General features: G+C 43.5%; 1 protein-coding gene across 1 annotated transcript in view; it reads left to right on the top strand.

Annotated features, from left to right (window-relative positions):
• Positions 1-20,661, top strand: part of Wif1 (Wnt inhibitory factor 1) — a 66,046-nt gene that overhangs the window by 37,099 nt on the left and 8,286 nt on the right. The window contains exons 3-7 of the mRNA XM_042263357.2: positions 5,058-5,166; positions 12,205-12,345; positions 13,359-13,454; positions 14,061-14,156; positions 19,583-19,678. Of these exons, the coding sequence (XP_042119291.1) occupies positions 5,058-5,166; positions 12,205-12,345; positions 13,359-13,454; positions 14,061-14,156; positions 19,583-19,678 (538 nt within the window). The remainder of the gene's footprint in view (positions 1-5,057; positions 5,167-12,204; positions 12,346-13,358; positions 13,455-14,060; positions 14,157-19,582; positions 19,679-20,661) is intronic.

Raw genomic sequence — 20,661 nt, 5'->3', positions numbered from 1 at the left:
AAGGTAGAAAAGAAACACTAGATTCCTCCCATAGTTAGCGTGGGTCTCTGTTTCTCTCTGTCTACCCTCCAAAGAGCCTCAGACCAAAGGCCTTCTGAGTTGTTCCAATTTGCTGTGTAAATGATGTCTTCATCTATTTGGAAGGAATGACTGTAATTTCAGCCAAGTCAATTGGAGGCAAGGTGAATGGCTTCCAGCACCCCTCCCTTGATAATATTTGGGTGCCTTTTATATTTCTCCACACACAAAAAATATTTTACTGTGTGGCAAAGCAGTCCAGCAAAAAAAAAAATTTTCAGCAACTTAATTTAAAAGTGAATTAATTATTCCCCTGAATAGACCCATTCTTTGTTTGAATACAAAGCACTCTTTTCATGTATTTCTCAAATAACTGCCTTCCTTGCCTCTACCTGAATTTCCACTAATGTTATTTAATAAAACGAAATGTACTTTTTCCTAATAGCAGTTTCCAATATAACTCTGCTGTTACAGTTCATGTTCTGAATTCCTTTTATCTAAGTAATAAATCTGTAATTTGTGAAACTTGTTCCCAAACTTTAAAGCTAGTTCTCTGTTCTTTTTGGCATAGAAATTGGGTTTTATTTGCCTCCAAATAAATTTTTCCAATGGAGAGATTGGGGTCTAGGAATATTTATTATATTATAAATAAGGTAAAAATGGAAAGTTCTGTCTAGAAGTTAGAATATGACATAAATCTAAATCAAATATTCATTTGATCAACCATTTTATGACTTAAGTGAAGGATAAATTTACTCTGTTGTGGTAATGATTTTATATATATGTAGAACTATTTACATGGTAGTGAAGGGTAGACTTCTTTACAGTGGTAAGTTAAATTTTCAAAGAAGTCAGTGTCAAGATCAAACAAAACATTGGTTCATTTCTAAGTGACTTTCAAGTTAGAATATTTAAAAAGCAATTGAAAGAGTAAGAGGGAAAGATTCCTTCGGAAATACACACATATATAAAATAAATATGGGACAAGTGAGACAGCCAGCAGATAAAGGCTCGTATAGCCAGTCTGGACAACCTGAGTTTGATCCCCAGGACCCACATGATGGAAGGAGAGAACCAACTCCCAAAAGTTGTCCCCTGACCTCCACATGTACTGTGTACCACCACACAATAAATAAATAAAAAGAAATTTAAAACATAATCAAAAATTTGTAAACAAACAAAAAAAAACATGCATGAAGGAAATTACATATTTTAGAGACTTGAGCACCATTACTGTCCTCAGTAAGAAGGACAAACAGACAAAGTTTGCTCCAACAGCTACCTTCTGCTGATAAACTCCAAGAAACTTGTGCTGGGAGATGTCTTAGATACAGAATTAGAACTGCAGTAAGGAAGCCATAATGTGTACCAACCATCCAAGAAATCAGATCGCTACCCTGAAATCAATAGTGTGAGATAAGGTCGGAGTGTTGGCCAACCTCCTCTACAGTCACGCTAAGGCGAGTTAGAAGATAATGAACCTGAGAGATCCACACCTCCCTAGCCTGCGTTTTGTGATGCCGTGAAGAACTAAGAGTTCCTTAAAGTTGCATTTCCAGGACCCGACTGAAACACTCCCAGACCCACAGTCTTCCAGCGTTATTGGAAAATTTTTGGAAGAAAGATTCAAAAGCATCTCTAATGTTTATTGTTCTTTCATGTTCCAGGGGCTGTGCCAAGAAGCGCTGTCTGAGCACAGATGCCCTCAACTGAGATCCAGTCAGAGAGTTAGTGTCTGCCACTGGCCACATGGAACTGACAGGGGGCCCATGCTTATTTTTTAAGTTAATGAATTAAACTTTGCTATAAAATTAATAGAACCACATACTGAAAGTATGGAGGAAGCAGGAAAAAAAGTAGTTATTATCAATTCTAGTTCAGTAATGCCTTCATCTGGATGCTTCAGCTTTCTTCTTACTAATAAAACCACTTTAAAGGCGAAAACTCTAGTTTCTTTTACAAAATGGTCTTGAAGTTTTACAAATGGAACTGGTAAGCATATCACACACAGGAGGACAGGTTTAACTTCCAAAAGCGACAAAGCTCCAAGACGTGCTTATGGAGGAGCAAAGGGCAATGTATGGAGCAGGATTTGAATTTTGGCTTTGCGGGATTCCTGCTCTACCCACGCTGTTCTGAACTGTCATTCCAGAGCCCATTAATAAAGTGTTCCCATGGACTTGGGACACACGATGTGTATTACACCAGGATTTGGCTTGCTATTGTTACTTGCTGTTTTATTATCTATCCTTGGTGGCACAAATAACTAGAATACAGTTAATTATAATGGCATTCAGCACCAAATCCTTTCACAGTGCCACTTTAACTGTGTTTTAAAATCAAATGTTTTAGTGATAAATACTATGAAGTGCATAGGGGGTGGGAGGGGGGTGCAATTGATAGAAGTCATTGGAAACACCTGGATCTATGGAAACCGGAGTCTTTTTCATTGATTTCTCCTGCAGGGACAGAAATACTATTCATTCTCTATCTCAAAGGAATTCGTTGCAAATTGAATTACCTTTCCCGACAGCATCGCTTTCATGGGCTTCCTTCAGATCTCTGCCTCCCCTTCCATAGGGGAGCAATCATCTGTCTTATGAACTGACCCTCTCCCTTTAGCAGATGAACTTAATATAAATTTACCCAACCCTGTCACTCTCCAAAGGAACAAACATTGTGATCTTCTGGAGGCTTTTCAATCATTGCCACAAGCCAAAGAAGGGGATTTGGCTAATGAAGTTGCTTTTCGGCTCCACGAATCCAGGGAGCATTTCTTAGCTCACTGTGTATATGGACAGACTCTCCAAGGGAGCTGAAATTCCATCGATATCCAGTGACTTAAAATTGAATGGTTTGAATGAGTTCTGTGCAGTCTTCATAGTTTCCATGTTACAAAATCAAAATTATGCTGATGTAAATCCCATTATCAAAAAACCCTCTCACTCAGTCTGTACTACAACTCATTTCTATAATTAACTCATCCAAAACTCTAGCTATCTCTTTGGATAATGGCAGAACCACTCATAATAGCTTACCTATTTCACATGTTAGTGTGTGTGTGCTCTTTATTAGTTGCTTGCTGTGGCAAATGTGTTGTTCTGATTGGTCAATAAATAAAACACTGATTGGCCAGTGGCTAGGCAGGAAGTATAGACGGGACTAACAGAAAGGAGAAAAGAAAGACCAGGAAGGCAGAAGGAGTCACTGCCAGCCGCCGCCAGGACAAGCAACATGTGAAGATGCCGGTAAGCCACGAGCCACGTGGCAAGGTATAGATTTATGAAAATGGGTTGATTTAAGCTATGAGAACAGTTAGCAAGAAGCCTGCCACAGCCATACAGTTTGTAAGCAATATAAGTCTCTGTGTTTACTTGGTTGGGTCTGAGCGACTGTGGGACTGGCAGGTGACAGAGATTTGTCCTGACTGTGGGCAAGGCAGGAAAACTCTAGCTACAGTTGCTCATCAAGCCTAAGCAAGAAAGATCATAAACTATTTCTGAAGATTTTGTGTGTGTGTGTGTGTGTGTGTGTGTGTGTGTGTGTGTGTGTGTGTGTATCCTCAGAAGTCAGAAGAGGGCATCAGATGCCCTGGAGCTAGAGTTACAGGTAGCTGTGAGCCACCCTATATGAGTCCTGGGACCTGAACTCTGGTCCCCTGGAAGAGCAGCAGCTGCTCTTAACCACTATCCACCCAGCCCCCGCAGACTTTCAATAAAGATGCTAAGCACCAAAGCTCCATGGTTAGACTGTCCATCAGTTCTCCATACTGATGGCTACCCGAGCAGCAGAACTTTTTCTTAACTACTGACATAGTGGGAAAAGGAGACTGTTTACATTGTAAAGTTTTATGGCTTGTTGACATTGCAATGTTTTTGTTTTGTTTTAGGTTTCTGGGCTTTTCTCTCTATTAAATTGAGACCTTAAATATAAACCTTTCAAACTTAATGGCAGGATTCTTAAATTTTGGTCTTTAAGTGTCTTCTTTGCCATTAGGTTTCTATCTCATTAATCAGTATTTATTACAGCTCTACCAATTCTAACCAAAAGATTCCTGTCAAATTAAGAAATACATATTAATGGCTCGGGCTGCTGAATTGAGCTTTCCAAGGGTTGGTCACTAATTGTTTTGATATGTCTTGTCCCTCTGTTTTTCCTCCAAATCTTTCTACAGACAGCAACTAATAATATTGCTGAAGTTAAATGACCTTTTGAGCAAGCTCTAAATAAATGCTTCGAGCATTTTAGGGGTTCTCTTCCCTCCAAGCATGGTCCCATTCCATAGGTATACATCGAAGAGAGTGAATTACGCCTATGTGATATTTTAGATGTTGAGGATGCCTGAGTTCCCAGAGGGAAAAATGATTGCTCTCTCATCACATGAATTATTTGTTAAGAAGTGTCTTCTCATATAAAATGAACAATCAGACCACAACCCATAGAACCATAGAGGCTATATATATATAGCATGGAGGTCCGTAGGACGACTGTGGCATATAATAAATTTCAGTTTTACTCAATTATTGAAAAAAAATAGCCAAATGAATGGAAACACATGAACTATGAACCAAAGACTGAGGGGCTCCCAGCTGGATCAGGCCCTCTGAATAGGTGAGACAGTTGATTGGCTTGATCAGTTTGGGAGGCATTTAGGCAGTGGGACCAAGTCCTGTGCTCATTCCATGAGTTGGCTGTTTGAAACCAGGAACTTATGCAGGGACACTTGGCTCAGTCTGGGAGGAAGGGACTGGACCTCCCTGGACTGAGTCTACCAAGTCAATCACAGTCCTCGGGGGAGGACTTGTCCTGGAGGAGATGGGAATGGAGGGTGGGCTGGGGGTAAGGGGAGGGCGTGGGAGGGGGGAGAATAGGGGAACCCATGGCTGATATGTAGAACTGAATGGTATTGTAAAATAAAAAATATATATCACAAAAAAAAAAAGAAATTATTAAAAAAAAAAAAAAAAAAAAAAAAAAAGAAGTGTCTTCTCAATCACCCTGGTTTCCCTGGTGCTGACTGGCAATGCCTTTTGTTATAGGCTGAATACTTCTATGAGTTCCTGTCTCTTCGCTCCCTGGATAAAGGCATCATGGCAGACCCAACTGTCAATGTCCCTCTGCTGGGAACAGTGCCTCACAAGGCATCAGGTGGGTGGCTGTTGCTTTGGAGAAAAGTTTGTTCATAAGATTTAATGGAGATGAGGATATATAAGGTTCATATGTCATCCATTAGAGGGATTGTGGGATGTTTTCCTGAGGAGAGCTGTTGCATTGAGGGCAGCTCTGTCATTATCCTTCAGGGAAAGGATTAGGATAAGAATAAAGAAATGATGGGTTCACAGTTTCCTAAAAGGCCAAGATAGCCCATTCATTAATGATTCTAGATTTTTTTCTAAAGAAACAAAAAAGAAAAGAAACATGGCTGATGAGACGGATGTGTTTGACCAGTGTGTGTGGATTAGTACGGTACACATAAAGGGGACAAAGATTCAAAGTGGGTGAGGGCAAAGGACAACCAGGAAAAAGTTCCCCAAAGGTAGCGTAGTGTCAGAAAGCCTTTAGGGAACCGAGTGACATCAACTCAAGCTTCCAGATAGAACCATCCTGCTTGGCTGAGAAAACTGTGTATGTGATTTGGTTCCAGCTTTCCATCTTGTGTGATACCCTTTCAAGCGTTATCTGACTTGATCACACTAAGACCAGAACTACAGATCTGTTTTATAAGCTTAAAAAATGAAGGGTCTCACAGCTTAACCAATTTGTTCAAAGTCAAATGTTAGTAATAAAGAGTAAAGTCAAGACCAGAGCCCAGGATTTCTGGGTTTTGGGAAACACAAAGTGCCCCTGTATTTCCTTCTAGTCCTTTTTTTTTTTTTTCTTTTTTTTTTTTTTTTTTTTTTTGGTTTTTCGAGACAGGGTTTCTCTGTGTAGCTTTGCGCCTTTCCTGGAACTCACTTGGTAGTCCAGGCTGGCCTCGAACTCACAGAGATCCACCTGGCTCTGCCTCCCGAGTGCTGGGATTAAAGGCGTGCACCACCACCGCCCGGCTCCTTCTAGTCCTTTTTTCAAGGATCTATGTTCTTACATTGGATACTTCATGACAAGCTTGCCATTGACAGGTCTTTCCAAAAGTTGTTCTTACCCTTGTAAGACATGAAATGTTCATAACATTCTATTTTATGGATATGCCATAATTTGTTTCTCCATCCCCTCAGTTTTTGTTAATGAGAATTTTTTAGAGTTTTTATGCTATAAATATCATGATAAATATCCTTTGAAACTGAAAAGATGCTCGCTGCTATAGGGGAAGGGCCCCATGTGTCTTATTTACCATGACTCCCAATGCCAGGCTCAGCAAACAGCCAATATGCAGAAGGTCATTGCTGGATTAATATGTATGCTAAATTCTTGGTGCTTGCTTTATGATTATAATAGACGGTTGGAAGTGATATTTTTGTGGTAAAGACTATAATATGAACTATTAACTTAAAAAAACCCATGAAACTGCTCAAATGCCAATAGTACTTTCCTACAGGTTCTATCTATTTGTACCCTGGCTGTAGTGTGGGAATGTGCTTAGCTCACCATAATCTCATCAGCACAAGTTACTAATTACATTAGCTACTTCGCCAAATTTAAAAAGTGAAAAGCGGCCTTTTCACACTGTTTGATTTTTAAAATTTCTTACTAAGATCGATAGAACACCATTCCTGAATTTAGTAGACTACATGAAATATCAGTGCGCCCCCCTTATTTTTCTTAATATTGAGATAATAGTGTTCTTATTAGTTTGCAAAACTTGTGACACATACCCACCGAATAGTTTTTCTGACATCCACTATGCTTTTGTCAAGCTACTGTTTGTTTATTTAATTGAGGAGAGAATAAAATTCAGATTGCCAAACTTATTTTTCTTTGCAATTTTCCCTGTTTCTTTTATGTTTCAAAATTAAAGTCCTACTCCAGAAAGCTGTCAACCGTGACCACTTCAACATTTATTTTGGTAGTAGTAGGAAAGAAGAGCTGTAGCCGGGGTTGTTCTTAACCTCTGAGCCATCTCTCCAGCCCACCCCGGGTTGTTCTTGGTCACCCTAATGGAAGAGGTTCCACTGATGTGCCCCATGCTTTGCATTTCCATGCACAGCGCCAGCTGTGGCTGATTTTGAAATAAAGTGATAGCGACTCCTACTTTTAATCTCATTCTTCTAGAGGAGTGATAAGAAATTTGTCAATGTATCATTAAGAATTCCTTCAGGAGCTAACTTGAATCTGTAGAATGATTAGGCATTGAGGCCCCTTCACGGAGACTGGGTGGCTACCGCCCGCCATTTCCAATGGATCTGTGATGTGGCTTGCTACCTCGAGACTTGAAGATGGTCTTTTTTAGATCCAGGGCATCAAAGCCGTTGTGGGTGCCAAGAGGAGGAGAAGGGTCTTGGTTCTTTGCAGTCATCTTCCCAGTGCTGCTGTGACCAAGAGCCTCCCAGGGCGTTCGCTGCCCATCTGCAGGGGTGAAGGAGAGAGGGTTTGTGTTCTCCCAGGGCGTTCGCTGCCCATCTGCAGGGGTGAAGGAGTGAGGGATTGTGTTCTGGAGATTCAAGGGCCTGAGATGTTTCACCCTGTGGACACGGACATCCTGCTCCAGAGATATGGATATTTAGATTCCGTTCAGATGGCATCCGCAGGGCTTTACCACTTCACGGAGAGGAGCAAAACACCCTGACTCTGGAAAGTCTTGAATATGGTCATTCCATAATCTGCCATGGGATATGATATTTTTTTAGCTAAAGATAATTTTATATAAACTTTTTATTGATCATTCCCCCCTCTTTAAAAAAAAAAAGCAAAGAATGAACGCATAGCATGCTTCTCAGCATCCAATGTATATTTTCAAATTCCCCCTTACCTTTTTCTGATTAGTAAAACGCATAACAGAAGCTCACTGCAACTCATTAAAATCCATCAGCTCAGGTAATTACATCGGCCACTTGTGCGGAGCCTCCCATAAAACTCAAATCGTTAAATTTCTAACTTAATGCCTGCATCCCGCATCTCCCTCCCTTTAGCCGGTTTTAGTGCCTAGTAAAATCCGACTTTTGAGGCCATCAGCACATCAGTTATTGAGCGTGCGATAAGAGAATGCCTTCCCTGGGAGTGCTTAAGTTCAACATCCCTTTCTAGCACCACCAAATCTAAAAGAACAAAACTTAGAAGCTGGGGAGACATCCCTCTTGGGAAAGTTCTGGCCACACAGACCTCGGGCAAAAAGCTGAGCTTGGCAGTGCCCAGCTGTAATCCCATCAGTGGAGAGACACGATCCCCAAACCTTGCTGGCCAGCCAGTCTAGGCCATTGGCAAGCTCCGTGTTCACTGAGAGACTTTGTCTCATAAAAACATGAGGGAGGGCAACCCAGGGAAACAGCTGGTATCGACTCCCGACCTCTCCCTGTACAGGCATGAACACATGCATGCACACATGCACATCCATAAAAAATAATAAAATTAGAGGGAAAAGGCAGATACCACTTGGGTCAAGGTGAGATTTTAAAAAGAGGAACAGGTTTTCTCTGTTGACAAAGTGACGCCCTGACATCATGCGCACGCGCGTGCGTGTGTGTGTGTGTGTGTGTGTGTGTGTGTGTGTGTGTGTGTACACGCACACTTCATTTTTCCCACTTAAGTCCTTTCACCTCGGTGTGCACGTGTATTTTTTTTTCCTTTCTTTCTTTTAGAAGCAGATGTCGGGTTTGTTTGCAAAACCGCAGGTGTGAGAAGTTTATGAGGGTTTCAGATCGTTGCGGGGCAGCGATTCATTAGCCTCATTAGCTTGGTCACCACAGTGGGAGAAGGGAAGGCACCTTGAATTATTAAAAAGTGGCCAAATCGCTCTGCCTTTGCTCCTAAGCATCCAGGTAGCGTTCGTAATTGTGCGGCGCTGTTTTATACCCCCAAGCCGCTAAGCTGTTCTCTTATCCCACGGGGCGCCTTTGTGCCTGGACATCTCTTGATCTTTTAACAGTTCTGGAGCGCCTGCCTTCTGGCATTTGAAGAGAACAAAAACAGGAAATACAACCCGTTGAGTGGTTCAGTAAAATTACTGAGTTATATGCATAAATATATATATATATATATATATATATATATATATATATATATATATATTTTCCCCATAAAACCAGGGCTTTGCCCCTTTGAACACAGTCATTGCATGAAAGCCACAGAGCAGCAGTATGTCTCAGGAACCCAGTGTGTAGAAGTTTCTAAATACGTGTTAAGGTTGGAGGGATCCCGTCTTCTTGATGGCTCCAGGCCAGAATAAAAACGGTCAGTATTTGCTGAGGGACAGAATACCGCAGCAGCTGGAAGCATGGAGTACTTATGCTGAATACTTTTTATATACATGTGTATGTGTGCATGCACGTTCCTGTGGGTAGGGGGTGCTAGAGCACACGTACGTGTGTGAGTGTGAAGGCCAGAGGAACCACCTCAGCTGTTATCCTAGGGAACACTATCCACCTAATTGGAGACAGGCTCCGTCATGGCCCTGGGGTTCACCAAAGTAGGCGAATTCACCAAATTAGCCATCCAATAAGCTTCAGGGATCCTCCTGTCCCTGCCTCCGCCAAACGGGGATTGCAAGCACAGGCCACCATACCCAGCATTTAAAAAAAAAAAAAAAAAAGATATTTCTATTAGTTCTTTGAGAATGGCATACAACTTGTTTTGATCATATTTATGTCCTCTCCCCTGGCTTCTTTCAAGTCCATCCCCACCTACCTGCCCACCCAGCTTCCTGTCCTCGCTTCCTCTCTTTTAGAAAAGCCCATCAAGTCTAATTTGTTTTTTCTCCAATGTTCTTGGGTGTAGAGCCTGTCCTGGAGCACGGTCCACCTCGCAGGGGGTCACACCTCGAAAGAAAACCAATTCTCCCTCTGCCAAAAGTTATCAGTTGCCAATAAGTCCTCAGCGGGGGAATGGGACTCTGTGCCCACCTCCTGCCTCAACCCTGGACATTTTGACTGGCATGAGCTTGCACAGGCCTTGGCGCATGCTCTCACAGGCTGCAAGTTGGCATGTGCAACCGCCGCGCTGTGTCCAGAAAACAAGTTCCTCGTAGTCGCCCACCATGTCTGAGACCTTCCTGCCCCCTCTTCCCAGGGCACTTGAGTGGATGGGTGCCCCACTTAGTGCTAGGTACTCTAGTCCACTAATAATTTTCTAGACGTCCACCGCTTGTGCACACCCAGAATTTTTGGGTCCTGAGGCTCCAACTCCAGCCTCCATACTTACAAGGCACTACTTTACCGACTGAGTAAATCATCTAATCAGGGGACAGTTTAGAATTCTGTGACGTTTGAGATTGAGTTCCTGCCGTCTCTCAACTTCTTGTGAGGGAAGTGGGTCCCATGAGAGGCTGCTCTGGGGGCTTAAAAACCACATCCATCTGCGTGTGGAAGGGGTGTTCAGTTAGAATCGGTTTTCGCTTACTTCTCCCTGAGAGTTGTTTATATGCAATCTATTGTGTGCGGATGTGTACTTGAATGCCATGTGAGTTAATCCGTTTTAGTGTTCTGAAACTGTTTTCGTTCACCCCGGTTTAGCTTATGCAGCACAGACTGCACTGGAATTCACAACATCTGGACTTGTTTTCACTTAGCCTTTGGTAAAAGCGGCTTATCATTGCCTGAGGACGCGAGTCTATTTCTGCTATCTCCTGGCAAGGTCAGGGCCTGCAAGGGAACTTTTGTTCTGCAAACACATTAAGAAGACAGTACGGCCAGCTTGGGTACTGAGGGGAGCAATTCCCAGCTCTTTTCAACTTCTAACCCTAGGAGGAAGGTGTAGTCACACTTTAAAGGGAAAAGGTTTGTCCCGCTTTAATATAAGCTCGTGCTTGGTGGCTATACCCACCACGCAAGAGCTCTCCGTACACTTACTGGCAGTATTTTTTATTTATTTATTTAAGGAAAAACTGGTGTCTAATTGTCAGCTAGACCAGTCTTTCTCAGTGGGTGGCATGATAATCCAGTATATTCTGGAAAGTTCCATAATCATTCTCTCATCCAGCAGCCAATGTCTGGTTAGCCCATTCCAGCGAGTGACCTGCATTAGAGAATTGGTGGCCTCCTCATCCTCTTTGCGCAGAAACACTTGAGTGTCCACGTCATGCCTTGTAGCTTTGTTGTCAATACCTGGACATGCCAAGCACCCCACAGACGCACAGGAAGTGGCTCTACATTCACAGGAAGCTGAATCGTGAGGTCTAGCCTACCCGCCACATTAGCTCAGCCCACCAAACACTCGGTTATGTCAGCAGGTACCTTGAGAAAACAGCAACCTGGTTAACTCAGTCACCGCTGGCGTCCAGGCGAAGTTGCAGAATATCATCAAAGAATTTGTTTTGCTGCTTTCAAACCAGGGAAATAAAACATAAACTAGTGGGCTATTATTCCAAGGGCTTACTAAATGGATATTATATGATACCTTTTTTTTTTTTCTGGCTCTTTGGCTAAACCAGGGTAAACATACCTATAAATGTCTCGTGATGATTAATATAGTTATGCTTCCTTTTTGCATCTTTAATTTGCAGACCAAAAAATAAGAAATTAAAAAAACCCACACATCTTTTTAAGGTATGGCGCTGGAGAGATGGCTGAGTGGTTAAGAGCAGTTACTGCTCTTAAAGAGGACCCAAGTTTGCTTCCTATATTAGGTGGCTCACAACTGCCTGTAAACTCCAGCTCTTGGGATCTGACATGCTCTTCTGGCCTCCACCCGCCTGCACATGGGCCCATATACACACATGCACACACACATATACAGAAATTAAAATAAAATCTTAAAGCGAACATACAAGCTAAGATTAAGCCAAAGATATACAAGCCAAGAACCTGTCTCAAAAAAAAAAAGGGGGTTTATCAACAAAATATGCCCAGTTCTGCATTAGCTGAACACAAATTACCAAGAATCATTCATTCTTTTAGCACCTAGTACGATGCATACGTTCCACAGAGACTGTCCGGGTAATAAAAATGCCATCTCAGCTCCAGGAGAAATACACAAAAATCACACACACACACACACAAAAAATGTGACCCTTTTTGCTGCTTCTTGGTCCGCCTGCAATTTCTGTAGCACCAGGATCAATTGGTTAGGTTGATTTCATGGACTTTCTTTTCCCCATAGTTGTTCAAGTTGGCTTCCCGTGTCTCGGCAAACAGGACGGCGTGGCCGCATTTGAGGTGAATGTGATCGTCATGAACTCTGAAGGCAACACCATCCTTCAGACCCCTCAAAATGCCATCTTCTTTAAGACTTGTCAGCAAGGTGAGCTGGGACAGGCACTCAAGAGAAGGCTTTGGTGGTGGGGAGTCTCGGTCTTGTTTTGTTCTTTTCTTTGTATGTATACTTTGTAGGGAAGGGGGAGTAAACACAGGGCCCATTAACAAGGACTCCGATTTTCTCAGGCTTCGAACCACGTAGGGACTCCAGTGTGCCTTCGAACACGGGCTCTTCTTCCCCCTTTTCTGACATAACATTTAGGAGTCCCCAAGTGTATGTCACCCACAGCCACAGACATCACCTTTCTTGTTCCAGTTCCTCATTGCAGGTGTCAACCATTACTAACATTTCTCCTGGTCGAAAGCCACACTACCCATGCCCCTGCCAAATGCTTGGCACAGTTCATAACCACAGAAGACAAGAAGTTGTGATCACACAATGACCCTATCAGGCGGGTCTCAGCACCTCACTGCTATGCCCTGGGTGCCCACTAACCACAAGGGCACAGCTTCTTCCCCCTGCCAGCACCAAGTTTTAACTATGAAATCTGTCAATGCTCTAAACATATACAGAAAAGCCATTTGCTCTCTGGCAGTGAATTTTGTTGTTGTTTTGTTTTGTTTTTTTGAGACAGGGTTTCTCCATGTAGTTTTGGAGTCCGTCCTAGATCTCACTCTGTAGCCCAGGCTGGCCTCGAACTCACAGAGATCCGCCTGACTCTGCCTCCTGAGTGCTGGGATTAAAGGTGTGCACCACCACCACCACCACCACCACCACCACCACCACCACCACCGCCTGGCCTCTGGCCGTGAATATTAAAGGCAATGCCCCTCCCTCTTCTGGTGTGACTTTAAAGACTTAAGCATACTTTCGGAGGAGGGGAAAAGTAAAAGTTACTTTCCTCCCCTCAGGCATGGTCCACTGTTGTAAATAAAACTGCAGGAAGAACTGTGTGAGAACCGAGGGATGTGGTGGGAAAGGTTAAAGACTGTGGTCTTCAGTCAATAATATAAATGACTGTCCATGTCTCACGCCGGCCTTGTTTCTCTTTGGTGCAGCCGAGTGTCCCGGAGGGTGTCGAAATGGAGGCTTCTGTAACGAAAGGCGGGTCTGTGAGTGTCCTGATGGGTTCTACGGGCCTCACTGTGAGAAAGGTGAGCGAGGGAGTTGGCCAGCCTGGCTTGCTTCCCAGTGAACATGGAAGCCACAGACGCCCCCACGGGGGTCTTTTGTTGTCTGTGACACATCTCTTGAACTTACTATTATTATTTGATAATGTTTTAAGGATCGGTGAAACTTTAAATAGCCACAGAAGACCTGTTGGAAAGTCGTACTTCCATGGGTTGGTTTCTGTTAAGGCAGTGTGTGGCCAGAACTTTGGCCAGAGAACTTTGATCTAGGGCCTCTGTACTTCGTGATCAAGCCTCCAGCCGGCCTATATTTACAGTGTACTTTGTGATACTCTTATGAAAAATACCCTGAGTGCTGGGATTAAAGGCGTGCGCCACCATGGCTGGCCTGATTCTGAGAAAGATTTAATCGGGCATTCTAAGTAGAACAAAGTCAAAATTCTTGCCTAGGAAATTGGCTGAGAAGTTGAAAAATAGTTGAATTAATATATAGCAAAATTGTCTATCTAAAGAGTAAACATTTCAGACTCCACCTCAGAGTTGTAAGTGGTGGAATCATTGACACTGCAAAGTGATGCTGCTGCAGAGTCCGGCTTGGCCTTAATCAGAGCCCTCTCTCTCTCCTGTAAGCTCTCTGCGTACCTCGATGTATGAACGGCGGACTCTGTGTCACCCCTGGGTTTTGTATCTGCCCGCCTGGATTCTATGGCGTCAACTGCGATAAAGGTAACAGGATTTTATTATTATTATTATTATTATTATTGTTTCAAGATTTGTGTGTGCGTGCATGCGTGTGTGTTTGCACATTTCATGTGGAGGCCAGAAGAGGGCAATGGGACCCCCCAAAGCTGGAGTTACAAGTGGTCGTAAGCCTCCATGTGGGTGGTTGGAAGCAAACCCTGTCCTCTGGAAGAACAGTGTTCTTGACCACTCAGCCCTCTCTCCAACCTCCCAAATACACATTCTTAACATCATCACTCTGTAAACACCGTACACTGTGTGGGGTAAAGATGATGTCATCACCTTGTAAACACCGTGTGCCATGTGGGGTAAAGACGACTGCTATATACCTGGAACCCCAGTTTGAGTATTGCTTAACCCAGCAGAAGAAGTTTATTTTCACTCCCAGAGTGCTCCAGTGCAGGAATATACAGGTCAGTGACTTAAGCAACATCCATCTGTGGTCCCCACAGGGTAGAAAAGACAGGAAAAATCTAAACGGGGACCAGGACCTCTCATCAGCTGAGAAGCAAGACTCCAGCACAGTTAATATTTGCTGCGAAGGTTGCCGCCACGCAGAAACCATCCCCTTCCTAGATCCTTTATGTTAAAACAGCAGTGAAGCCGACCTAAAGTCCCAACGTCTATGACCCTGTGCAGGGCTCACTGAATACTCTATTTACAGGAGGTCGGGCGCCTCCCTCTAAACACAGCAGCAATGCGTCAGATTTCACTCACAGGGAGTGGATTCAAACTTGGCCCTGAAAAAACGACCTGCCTACTTAGCCGGTCCACAACTTTTCAGTTGGAAAAACCTTTTTAAATACTCTGTAAAGTATGTGGATTGAACGAAGGTATCCTAATATCCATAATGCTATTTGCCACAGAATATTGATTTTTTTATTAATAAAATATGCCTTAAATAGGTAACAAATACTGTTTTTAAGTGGTGTCTCTAGGGGTCAGTCATTCAGCATGGATTCATACTGCAGCACAGATTTCTGTTCAGTTGGTTGGTTTGCTTTTTTGTGTGTGTGCGCACAGTTTTAGGGAAAGAGTCCTTGGCATGACTAGAGGAGTGATTGGCATGTCTTGTTGTCTTGGGCTATACAAAGCACTTCCATATGATTATCTGATTAGACTCTTGACAACCCTTGAGACAGGAAAGCATTAAACATTTCACTCCCAGAAAAGCGTACTGAGGTGTATATAACTTAAATCACTTGACCAATACTTGGGGGTACGGATTCCCTCCACTGTACCCCGTTGTTGTTCACTGTCTAATCAGGTCCTCGCTCCCAAGTGACCTGAGACTTGAACAGATAAGTTGGGTCATGGGTTTTCCCTCTTTGCCTCCTGTCTTCCATCCCCAGAATGAGATACTATCTGAAAGCATTTGCATCTTTTTTTATTGTGAAACCACAGCATTGGATTAAAAATATTTTAAATACATATTCCTAAAGACTACAACCTAGGGGCTGCAGTCATTTTTAACAGCAAGTCAGTAAAGTTACTCAAGAGTGCATCTTCATTTGTTCAGATTTAGCATTTGGTATCTCTACCATTACAAAGCCAGGCATTTCTTGGAATGGAGTAAAACTCAGGCTACAACAGACTATTGGAAATAAAGCAAACCTTCAGAGAATTGAACTGATACACAGCCAGGGTCAATGACATGATTATTGACACCTGTCTGTCCAGCTGTGGCCATTATTGCCCAGGCTTATTCGATGAAAGATCTACTGAGGACTGCTATCCAACCTGGGCTGGTTCAGCCCTCCTTATGCAACCTGGTGGGTCCCTGCTCCCAAGAGGTCACCATATTGATGCTCAGTTTAATACAGACAGCTGACAGGCATAGTGTGATACTGCATAAAACTCCTGGACTCAAGAGATCCTCCTGTCTCCAAAGTGGCTGAAATGGCAGGCACACACCACTGCCCTGGCTATTGTGAGATATATATATATATATATATATATATATATATATATATATATATATATATATATATGCGCTACAGTGTCACAAATACTTCAGTGTTATGAAGGAAAAATATACATTTGTAATCCAGTACATTTTATATTCCATAATATTCTGTCTTTCAGAGGAAAGATTTTCCTCCATGTTATACTCTAGTAATTTTTTAAAAACTCATTTGGAAAAATCTGCTGAAACTTCATTTGGTCTCTCTGGAGACCTGGGAACATAAAACATATTATTTTTTTACTGGCTCAACAAAAGATTCTTTTATTATCCACGAAGGAAAATGGAGCTGCTGAAAAATGGTTTAATTACTGGCACGGAGCTAGACTTTAGCACTATATTTTGGAACAAACTTTAAAGAATCACGTCCATCGGCCACATGGGGACATCTGCCACAAACTTTAGGAAATGACTAGTTAAGCCCTGGCCAATCTACCCTCAGCCACAGTGACATCGAGTTAGCCTCTCTGGTTCATGGCAAAACCAAATTTGTGTTAGTTTGCTTTCTGTTGCGATAACAAAATGCCTTCGACTCAGGGTTTACAAAAAAAAAAAAAAAAAAAAAAGTGAGGCCAGTTAAGCTCACAGTCCTGGAGTTTCAGTGCGACCATCTGTCTGGCTCTGGTGAGGGCCTCAGGCTACACCACAACATGGAAGTCAGCATCATGGTGGGAGTAGCTGCTAGAAGGAGAGATTTCACGGCAAGACACATCCAGAGGCCTTCGAGAGCTGGGCAGCTCTGTAAGAACTCCTGAGGTGGACGGTCCCAGTGAGCTAACCACGTTCCATCAGATCCCACTTCTGAATGGTCCCACCTCTTCTCCACACCGTGCTCTGGTGACCAAGCTTAGAGCACACGAACCATTAGCCAAACCAGGACAGAAATGCTGACAACCTTGGCCAGGATGGCAAAAGCAGTTTGAAAGTCCCAAGAATAAGGACAAATTACTCGAGTGTTGTCCTAGTCAGGGTTACTGTGGCTGTGCTGAAACACCATGACCAAAAAACACTGGCTTACACTTCCATTGCCATGTCATCGTCGGAGGAAGTCGGGCCAGGAACTCAAGCAGGGAAGGAAACTGGAGGCAGGAGCTGATGCAGAGGCCATGGAGGGGTACTGCCTACTGACCTGCTCCTCATGGCTTCCTCAGCCTATTTTCCTATAGAACCCAGGAACATCAGCCCAGGGATGGCCCCACCTACAATGGGCTGGGCCCTCCTCTATTAATCACTAATGAAGAAAATGCCTTCCAGCTGGATCTCATGGAGATATTTTCTCAACTGAGGCAGCCTCCTTTCAGATGACTAGCTTGTGTCAAGTTGACATAAATCTAGCCAGGACAGATGTGGGATCAGTGCATGTAATTCCACATTCTGGTGGCTGAGACAGGAGAGTCATGAATTAAAAACCAGCAAGGGCTACACAGCTGTATGTTAACTCAAGAAGAAGGGGCATAGGGGGTGGGCAATCAAATTATAATATAGCCAAATTTAACAAGTTCTATTTCAAGTGTGCTGTCAGGTCCATTGCCCTTCACAAATCAGTGAACAGCAGGGTGGTGGGGGAGAGGGGAGATGCTGTGGAATAACCCTCTTGTACACTGTAAAGATTTGTCACTCAAATTGGTTTAATAAAATGCTGAATGCCCAGTAGCCAAACAGGAAGTATGTGTGGAGCAACCAAACTAAGAATGCTGGGAAGAGGAAGGGCAGAGTCAGGAGTCACCAGCCAGCCACAGAGGAAGCAAGATAAGAATGTCATATTGAGAAAAGGTACCAAGCCACATGGCTAAACATAGATAAGAATTATGGGTTAATTTCAGTGTAAGAGCTAGTCAGTAATAAGCCTGAGCTACTGGCCAATTAATATAAGCCTCTGTGTGGTAATTTTGGAAGCAGCTGCTGGGTATCTGGGAATTGCTGGTGGGGTAGAGACTTCTGCCTACAGGGAGGGGCATGGGCCAAGTGAACATTGATCTTAATGTTCTCTCACCCCAATCCTATTCTGGGACGGGGGACGGGGGACGGGACGATGACAGGACTCACACATAAAAACAACTGCTCAGCCCTAACAACACTCTCTCCAAGCAGCAAAGAGAGGGCCTACAGGGCTGGATTTCCTACACTCTAAATCCTGTCCCAGAATGGGACTGTGTGTTCATTTCTGCATCAAGATGCTCAATGCACTGTTGTCTTCAGCTGGGAAGCGTTTGTGATTTTCGAATGCCCCTTAATGCATTTAAGAAGCCCGGGGTTCGCAGAGCGTTCTAATCGAACTTGTCTTCCCCAAAGCGCACACACTTTAAATTTTCTGACTTTCACACTGGAAGTCTTTAGTCATCTGTTTTACATGACTCAAGAACAAAACCAGGACACATGACTGAAATTTATTTAAGCTCTCATCTTTAGGTTTTGACTTTGCTTTTGTTTCTTTGGTTTGTTTGTTTGTTTGTTTGTTTGTTTTGAGGCAGGGTCTCAGATAGCCACATACCCCAGGCTGGCCCCAAACTCACTGTGTAGCCAGAAAAGACAGTGACTTCCCCTTGTCTCTGCTTCCCTGGATTCTGGGACTGCAAACGTGTGCTTCTACCCCAGGCCCAAACTCTCATTTTAATCTTCCTTACTGAAGGAGCCAAGCTGCTTCCTGTCCAGTATTTCCTCCTTCCTATTCCCATTTCTCTATTCTCCACTTTAATTGCCAAAGATCAGTGAAATTCAAGACGCTGGCACCAAGAGGGAGGGACTCGGGATGGGTTACGGCACGTTTATCCCCCGAGGAGGGTAATTGGATTTTCGCTGTGTCGAACCCCCCCACGTCACCTCTCGGGCTCAGTCATGGCTCCTCCCCGTCCCTGAGAACTCACAGGGTCCACAGCCTGTCTCTCTGAGTGCAATTACTGGAGTCTTTCTCCAACTGCCATGACAGTCCCTTTTTAAATCCCCCTTTTTAAATCCCGTTCGTTAAAACGAACCTCTGTTCGCCTGAGAGTCGCTTCCTCCTGGTAGGACCCTGACACTTTTGACACCAACTCTTCCCTTTATCTAACCCCAATAAGTTTTCTCCCTTTTTCTTCCAGACTTGATGCTTTCAAAAAGTACCACCTTGGATTTGCAGATTCTTCTTTTTAGCACATACATTTTTATTCAAAAAGACTTTTATTTCACACCTATTATACCTTTTTTCATTAGGAATGAATACAATGTGTGATACCCTATTCTCTCTTATATTCTGAAACGGAGTTTTTGTGACTTGACTGTAATTCTAGTTTGAATCGGTTATGTCAAATAATGGGGTGTTTGGTTATAACTTTTCTCTTAGCTGTAAAGTGGTTTGTTTATTATGTAGATGAGACTGCGTTAGACTGGAGAAATAGCACTCACTCTACGTGAAATCCTTGCTAGGTTTAGCTTCCTGTCTAATGACGCCTCCTGTCGTTCATTCCAACAGCGAACTGCTCAACTACCTGCTTTAATGGCGGCACCTGCTTTTACCCCGGCAAATGCATTTGCCCTCCAGGACTCCAGGGAGAGCAGTGTGAAATGAGTGAGTACGGACCTCAGCATTCTTCCGGGCTTGGGGGCAAGGGACCTGAAAGACTGTCTCATGCTTCCTTTTGCCACTGAGAAATCTGAAGCCTAGAAAGGATGGAGACCTTGTGTGAAACCTTAGGCCAGTGGTTTTCCTAGATTCCTCTACCACTCCCTTTGTTTAAAAGTAAGGCTAAGAAAGACAGCGTATACCCCGCAAGCACAGAGGGTTTTCTTCCACGAATCATTACTAATATTCTAGAACAGAGTGACCCATCTAAGAGAAAAGGATAGAAGAGGACGTAAACAGTGTACAGTAATTAAAACACCACCACAGCCACCTAAGGGACTCCCAGGGATATATTATATAAAAGGAGGCAGACGCACTAAAGGGGTCTTCGAGTTCAAGAGGCAAACACAAATGGATGAAACTGGAGTTGCTGTTGGGGGGCCAAGAGGAACTTTATGGGGTGCTGGGAATCCCTGTGTCTTCTACAGCAGTGTTATGTGAGTGTTCAGATTTAAAAAAAAAAAAAATAGCTGAGCTGTGAACTTAAAACAGACACCCGCTCTGCCCACACTGAGTGGTCTATCATGCGTCAATACTTGAAGAGTGGCCCCAGCCCCGCCACCTACCAGCTGCCTGTCACCCAGATCTCTCTTTGAAACTCAGCAATGAGCCCGTTCAGTCTAAGCTGCACTATGGCCCGGAAGACAGCCAGCATGGAGGCACCTGTCCAGGCAGGCGCCCAAGCCGTCAGGTGTGCCTTCGAGGGGTCCCTTCTGCCTTTTGGAGGTGTGTGTCGAGGGCAGTCCTTCTCAGCTGTCCGTCTCTAAAGCCCCACTGTGCTTGGTGCCGTCACTGTTCCCAAAGCTGAGGTAGATTCCAAATTGAATAATGCTAAGTTCCTATTTTAACTTTCAACCTCTAATTTATTTGTGGGTTTTTGTACTTTAATGAGTAGTCGATGAAGTAACCGTTTTTTATAGAGTTCAAAT

The sequence above is a fragment of the Peromyscus maniculatus genome, chromosome 18 (genome assembly GCF_049852395.1).
Source record: "Peromyscus maniculatus bairdii isolate BWxNUB_F1_BW_parent chromosome 18, HU_Pman_BW_mat_3.1, whole genome shotgun sequence".
In the NCBI taxonomy this organism is placed as follows: Eukaryota; Metazoa; Chordata; class Mammalia; order Rodentia; family Cricetidae; genus Peromyscus; species Peromyscus maniculatus.
The sequence above is the reverse complement of the archived record's forward strand: the minus strand, read 5'-3'. Positions and strand labels throughout refer to the sequence as shown.